The sequence below is a fragment of the Oncorhynchus mykiss genome, chromosome 17 (assembly GCF_013265735.2).
Source record: "Oncorhynchus mykiss isolate Arlee chromosome 17, USDA_OmykA_1.1, whole genome shotgun sequence".
Lineage (NCBI taxonomy): Eukaryota > Metazoa > Chordata > Actinopteri > Salmoniformes > Salmonidae > Oncorhynchus > Oncorhynchus mykiss.
The window spans coordinates 547,501-555,000 of record NC_048581.1 but is presented as its reverse complement, the minus strand read 5'-3'; the positions used below and the strand labels follow the sequence as shown (position 1 = coordinate 555,000).

At 41.5% G+C, this 7,500-nt stretch overlaps 1 protein-coding gene across 1 annotated transcript in view; it reads left to right on the top strand.

Moving 5' to 3' along the window:
* LOC110516737 (protein tweety homolog 3) overlaps positions 1-7,500 on the top strand; it is a 68,187-nt gene that overhangs the window by 38,946 nt on the left and 21,741 nt on the right. Inside the window, exons 5-7 of the mRNA XM_036948488.1 lie at positions 2,191-2,286; positions 3,372-3,444; positions 4,454-4,529. Coding sequence (XP_036804383.1) covers positions 2,191-2,286; positions 3,372-3,444; positions 4,454-4,529 — 245 coding nt within the window. The remainder of the gene's footprint in view (positions 1-2,190; positions 2,287-3,371; positions 3,445-4,453; positions 4,530-7,500) is intronic.

Genomic DNA, 7,500 nt, shown 5'->3' with positions numbered 1-7,500 from the left:
TATATATTGTCTTATATGTTGTCCTATATATTCTTATATATTGTGTTATATATTATCTTATATATTGTCTTATATGTTGTCTTATATGTTGTCTTATATACTGTCTTATATGTTGTCTTATATATTGTCTTATATGTTGTCTTATATATTGTCTTATATGTTGTCTTATATATTGTCTTATATATTGTCTTATATGTTGTCTTATATATTGTCTTATATGTTGTCTTATATGTTGTCTTATATATTGTCTTATATATTGTCTTATATATTGTCTTATATGTTGTCTTAAATATTGTCTTATATATTGTCTTATATATTGTCTTATATGTTGTCTTATATATTGTCTTATATGTTGTCTTATATATTGTCTTATATGTTGTCTTATATGTTGTCTTATATGTTGTCTTATATCTTGTCTTATATGTTGTCCTATATATTCTTATATATTGTGTTATATATTATCTTATATATTGTCTTATATGTTGTCTTATATGTTGTCTTATATACTGTCTTATATGTTGTCTTATATATTGTCTTATATGTTGTCTTATATGTTGTCTTATATGTTGTCTTATATACTGTCTTATATACTGTCTTATATGTTGTCTTATATGTTGTCTTATATATTGTCTTATATATTGTCTTATATGTTGTCTTATATATTGTCTTATATGTTGTCTTATATGTTGTCTTATATATTGTCTTATATGTTGTCTTATATGTTGTCTTATATGTTGTCCTATATATACAGGGTTAGTATTACAGTTCCATCTGCTGGACTAGACCTGCCTTCCTCTTATATATTGTCTTATATATTGTCTTATATGTTGTCTTATATATTGTCTTATATGTTGTCCTATATATTGTCTTATATGTTGTCTTATATGTTGTCCTATAGATTGTCTTACATGTTGTCCTATATATTCTTATATATTGTGTTATATATTATCTTATATATTGTGTTATATATTATCTTATATATTGTCTTATATGTTATATTATATATTTGTACCTGACTCTATTATACATAGTGTTATATATAGTGTTGTATATTGTGTTGTATATTGTGTTGCATATAGTGTTATATAATGTGTTGTATATTGTGTTATATAATGTGTTGTATATTGTGTTGTATATAGTGTTATATAGTGTTATATATAGTGTTGTATATAGTGTTATATATTGTTATATGGTGTTATATGGTGTTATATGGTGTTATATGGTGTTATATGGTGTTATATGGTGTTATATGGTATTATATATAGTGTTATATATTGTGTTATATAGTGTTATATATAGTGGTGTGTATATATAGTGTTGTATAGTGTTGTATATAGTGTTATATATAGTGTTATATATTATGTTATATATAGTGTTTTATATTGTGTTATATATAGTGTTATATAGTGTTAAATATGGTGTTATATATTATGTTATATATAGTGTTATATAGTGTTATATAGTGTTATATAGTGTTGTATATAGTGTTATATATTGTTATATATGGTGTTATATATTGTGTTGTATATAGTGTTATAAAGTGTTGTATATAGTCTTGTATATTGTGTTATATATTTCCAGTTGGCTGGTATAGTGTTATATATTGTGTTGTATATAGTGTTATATATTGTGTTATACATTTCCAGGTGGCTGGTATAGTGTTATATATTGTGTTGTATATAGTGTTATATATAGTGTTATACATTTCCAGGTGGCTGGTATAGTGTTATATATAGTGTTATATATTGTGTTATATATTGTGTTATATATTTCCAGGTGGCTGGTATAGTGTTATATATAGTGTTATATATTGTGTTATATATTGTGTTATATATAGTGTTATATATTTTCAGGTGGCTGGTATAGTGTTATATATAGTGTTATATATTGTGCTATATATTGTGTTATATATTTCCAGGTGGCTGGTATAGTGTTATATATAGTGTTATATATTGTGTTATATATTGTGTTATATATTTCCAGGTGGCTGGTAGAGTGATATATATTGTTTTATATATAGTGTTATATATAGTGTTATATATAGTGTTATATATTTCCAGGTGGCTGGTATAGTGTTATATATAGTGTTATATATTGTGTTATATATTGTGTTATATATTTCCAGGTGGCTGGTATAGTGTTATATATAGTGTTATATATTGTGTTATATATTGTGTTATATATTTCCAGGTGGCTGGTATACCTGACTCTGCTGCTGTTTGATGTTCTGATCTGTCTGCTGGTTCTGTTCGGACTGATACGCAACTCTAAAGGCACTCTGATTGGGTGAGCCACACCACATGACGACCACAGAGAACTCTGGATGTTAGTTAAACTCTGGAGTTTAGGCTGGTAGAGCGAGGGATGATTAGAGGGAGAGAGGAGTTTAGGCTGGTAGAGCGAGGGATGATTAGAGGGAGAGAGGAGTTTATGCTGGTAGAGCGAGGGAGGATTAGATGGAGAGAGGAGTTTAGGCTGGTAGAGCGAGGGATGATTAGAGGGAGAGAGGAGTTTAGGCTGGTTGAGCGAGGGATGATTAGAGGGAGAGAGGAGTTTAGGCTGGTAGAGCGAGGGATGATTAGAGGGAGAGAGGAGTTTAGGCTGGTAGAGCGAGGGATGATTAGAGGGAGAGAGGAGTTTAGGCTGGTAGAGCGAGGGATGATTAGAGGGAGAGAGGAGTTTAGGCTGGTAGAGCGAGGGATGATTAGAAGGAGAGAGGAGTTTAGGCTGGTTGAGCGAGGGATGATTAGAGGGAGAGAGGAGTTTAGGCTGGTTGAGCGAGGGATGATTAGAGGGAGAGAGGAGTTTAGGCTGGTAGAGCGAGGGATGACTAGAGGGAGAGAGGAGTTTAGGCTGGTAGAGCGAGGGATGATTAGAGGGAGAGAAAAGGCAGTGAGAAGAGGAGAGTTGTGGAGTCAGGACATGATGAGAGAAGAAAGGAAAGAGAGATGGACGGTGGGAGTGAGAGAGAGAGAGAGAGAGACAGAGAGAGAGAGAGAGAGAGAGAGAGAGAGAGAGATGATAGGAGAGAGCTAGAGAGGGTAGGAGAGAGAGAGAGAGAGAGAGAGAGAGAGCGTAGGAGAGAGCTAGAGAGAGGATAGGAGAGAGAGAGAGAGCGTAGGAGAGAGTGAGAGAGAGAGAGAGAGCGTAGGAGAGAGCGAGAGAGGGTGAGAGAGAGATTGACAGAGTGGGAGTGAGGACACATTAAGACCATCTTGTGTGCATGACTCACATTTCACAAGTTGTGTGTGTGTTACATGTCTCTGACTCAACCCCACGTTGTTTTACACACACAGTGATTTCACAGGGTTGAACATTTATAACCTCTCTCTCTCTCTCTCTCTCTCTCTCTCTCTCTCTCTCTCTCTCAGGGTGTGTTTGTTGGGTGTTCTGACTCTCATCATCAGCTGGGGGTCTCTGGGACTGGAGCTGGCAGCTGCCGCGGTGAGTGTCTCCATGGAAACGTGTTGCTAGGACAACGGCAGTTTCCTGTGACATGACATAATTTCACTGGATTTCTATTGGCTTAGACAAAGTAGTGTAGATGGATGATTATGTAAGTCCATCACCCTTATTAAGATATAAGATACCTTACTTTTAATTTGATCTGAACCCTATGTTTGGTCGTGTTGTGGTCGTGTTGTGGTCGTGTTGTGGTCGTGTTGTGGTTGTGTTGTGGTCGTGTTGTGGTCGTGTTGTGGTCGTGTTGTGGTCGTGTTGTGGTTGTGTTGTGGTTGTGTTGTGGTTGTGTTGTGGTTGTGTTGTGGTTGTGTTGTGGTCGTGTTGTGGTTGTGTTGTGGTTGTGTTGTGGTCGTGTTGTGGTCGTGTTGTGGTTGTGTTGTGGTTGTGTTGTGGTCGTGTTGTGGTTGTGTTGTGGTTGTGTTGTGGTTGTGTTGTGGTTGTGTTGTGGTTGTATTGTGGTTGTGTTGTGGTTGTGTTGTGGTTGTGTTGTGGTTGTGTTGTGGTTGTGTTGTGGTCGTGTTGTGGTCGTGTTGTGGTTGTGTTGTGGTTGTGTTGTGGTCGTGTTGTGGTCGTGTTGTGGTTGTGTTGTGGTTGTGTTGTGGTCGTGTTGTGGTCGTGTTGTGGTTGTGTTGTGGTTGTGTTGTGGTTGTGTTGTGGTTGTGTTGTGGTCGTGTTGTGGTCGTGTTGTGGTCGTGTTGTGGTTGTGTTGTGGTCGTGTTGTGGTTGTGTTGTGGTCGTGTTGTGGTTGTGTTGTGGTTGTGTTGTGGTCGTGTTGTGGTTGTGTTGTGGTCGTGTTGTGGTTGTGTTGTGGTCGTGTTGTGGTTGTGTTGTGGTCGTGTTGTGGTCGTGTTGTGGTTGTGTTGTGGTCGTGTTGTGGTTGTGTTGTGGTTGTGTTGTGGTTGTGTTGCGATACATTTCTTTGTGGTTATGGTTTTGTGTGTGTGTGGCTGTATTGTGGTTGTGTGATGGTCATATGGTCTCTCCTTCACAGACGGCCAGCGACTTCTGTGTTTCCCCGGATACCTACATCACCAGGGTAACCAAGGAGAACGCTGTCATCAACCAAGGTAGGGGAACGAGGGAAGGACAAAGCTGGATGGAAGGAGTTGGAGAAATGTGCGAACAGAAGGAGGGAAGAGGAGAGGCAGGGAAAAGAAGGGACTGAAAGATAGATAGAACAACTACAGGAACAACTACAGGAACAAGGGCAGGGAATGAAGTAGAGGGGGAAGTGATAGATGGATGGATGGACGGATGGATGGACGGATGGATGGATGGATGGATGGACGGATGGATCTCCGTCCTCTGGGTTCCATCTTTTTGACAGACAGGTCAACCTTGACCCTGACACACACACTCTGTTCTCCCCACTGTGTGTGTGTTCCAGTAGGGAGTCTATATGATGTTCTCCCCACTGTGTGTTCCCAGTAGGGAGTCTATATGATGTTCTCTCCACTGTGTGTGTGTTCCAGTAGGGAGTCTATATGATGTTCTCTCCACTGTGTGTTCCAGTAGGGAGTCTATATGGTGTTCTCTCCACTGTGTGTGTGTTCCAGTAGGGAGTCTATATGATGTTCTCTCCACTGTGTGTGTGTTCCAGTAGGGAGTCTATATGATGTTCTCCCCACTGTGTGTTCCCAGTAGGGAGTCTATATGATGTTCTCTCCACTGTGTGTGTGTTCCAGTAGGGAGTCTATATGATGTTCTCCCCACTGTGTGTTCCCAGTAGGGAGTCTATATGATGTTCTCTCCACTGTGTGTGTGTTCCAGTAGGGAGTCTATATGATGTTCTCTCCACTGTGTGTTCCAGTAGGGAGTCTATATGGTGTTCTCTCCACTGTGTGTGTGTTCCAGTAGGGAGTCTATATGATGTTCTCTCCACTGTGTGTGTTCCAGTAGGGAGTCTATATGATGTTCTCTCCACTGTGTGTTTCAGTAGGGAGTCTATATGATGTTCTCTCCACTGTGTGTTCCTGTAGGGAGTCTATATGATCTCCCCACTGTGTGTGTGTGTTCCAGTAGGGAGTCTATATGATGTTCTCTCCACTGTGTGTTCCAGTAGGGAGTCTATATGATGTTCTCTCCACTGTGTGTGTCTGTTCCAGTAGGGAGTCTATATGATTGACAGTTTGCTATCTGTCTCTGTGGCAGCTTAACGCTCCAGCAACTCTTCTCTCTCCTGACTGTGTGTGTGTATCCTTCATCTTTTCATTCAAGCTATTGTCTTATTATCGGCCTCCGCCTTATTATCGGCCTCCGCCTTATTATCAGTCTCCGCCTTATTATCGGCATCGTGTTATCGGCCTCCGCCTTATTATCAGTCTCCGCCTTATTATCGGCATCGTGTTATCGGCCTCGTCTTATTATCGGTCTCGTCTTATTACGGCCTCGTCTTATTATCGGCCTCGTCTTATTATCGGCCTCGTCTTATTATCGGCCTCCACTTTATTATCGGCCTCCGTCTTATTATCGGCCACTGTCTTATTATCGGCCTCCGCCTTATTAAACGGCCTCCGCCTTATTATCGGCCTCGTCTTATTATCGGCCTCCGCCTTATTATCGGCCCCCGCCTTATTATCGGCCCCTGTCTTATTATCGGCCTCCGCCTTATTATCGGCCTCCGTCTTATTATCGGCCCCTGTCTTATTATCGGCCCCTGTCTTATTATCGGCCTCCGCCTTATTATCGGTCCCCGCCTTATTATCGGCCCCTGTCTTATTATCGGCCTCCGCCTTATTAAACGGCCTCCGCCTTATTATCGGCCTCGTCTTATTATCGGCCTCCGCCTTATTATCGGCCCCCGCCTTATTATCGGCCCCTGTCTTATTATCGGCCTCCGCCTTATTATCGGCCTCCGTCGTATTATCGGCCCCTGTCTTATTATCGGCCTCCACCTTATTATCGGCCCCCGCCTTATTATCGGCCTCGTCTTATTATCGGCCTTGTCTTATTATCGGCCCCTGTCTTATTATCGGCCTCCGCCTTATTATCGGCCCCCGCCTTATTATCGGCCTCCGTCTTATTATCGGCCCCTGTCTTATTATCGGCCCCTGTCTTATTATCGGCCTCCGCCTTATTATCGGCCCCTGCCTTATTATCGGCCTCGTCTTATTATCGGCCCCTGTCTTATTATCGGCCCCTGTCTTATTATCGGCCTCCGCCTTATTATCGGCCCCCGCCTTATTATCGGCCTCGTCTTATTATCGGCCTCGTCTTATTATCGGCCCCCGCCTTATTATCGGCCTCGTCTTATTATCGGCCTCCGTCTTATTATCGGCCCCTGTCTTATTATCGGCCTCCGCCTTATTATCGGCCTCCGTCTTATTATCGTCCCCTGTCTTATTATCAGCCTCCACCTTATTATCAGTCTCCACCTTATTATCGGCATCGTGTTATCGGCCTCGTCTTATTACGGTCTCGTCTTATTACGGCCTCGCCTCATTATCGGCCTCCGCCTTATTATCGGCCCCCGCCTTATTAAACGGCCTCCGCCTCATTATCGGCCTCGTCTTATTATCGGCCTCGTCTTATTATCGGCCCCCGCCTTATTATCGGCCTCGTCTTATTATCGGCCTCCGTCTTATTATCGGCCCCTGTCTTATTATCGGCCTCCGCCTTATTATCGGCCTCCGTCTTATTATCGTCCCCTGTCTTATTATCAGCCTCCACCTTATTATCAGTCTCCACCTTATTATCGGCATCGTGTTATCGGCCTCGTCTTATTACGGTCTCGTCTTATTACGGCCTCGCCTCATTATCGGCCTCCGCCTTATTATCGGCCCCCGCCTTATTAAACGGCCTCCGCCTCATTATCGGCCTCGTCTTATTATCGGCCTTGTCTTATTATCGGCCCCCGCCTTATTATCGGCCCCCGCCTCATTATCGGACTCGTCTTATCGGCCTCGTCTTATCGGCCTCGTCTTATCGGCCTCCGCCTTATTAAACGGCCTCCGCCTTATTAACAGGGTTTATTAACAGTATTTATTTAACAGGGTTTATTAACAGTATTTATTTAACAGGGTTTATTAACAGTATTTA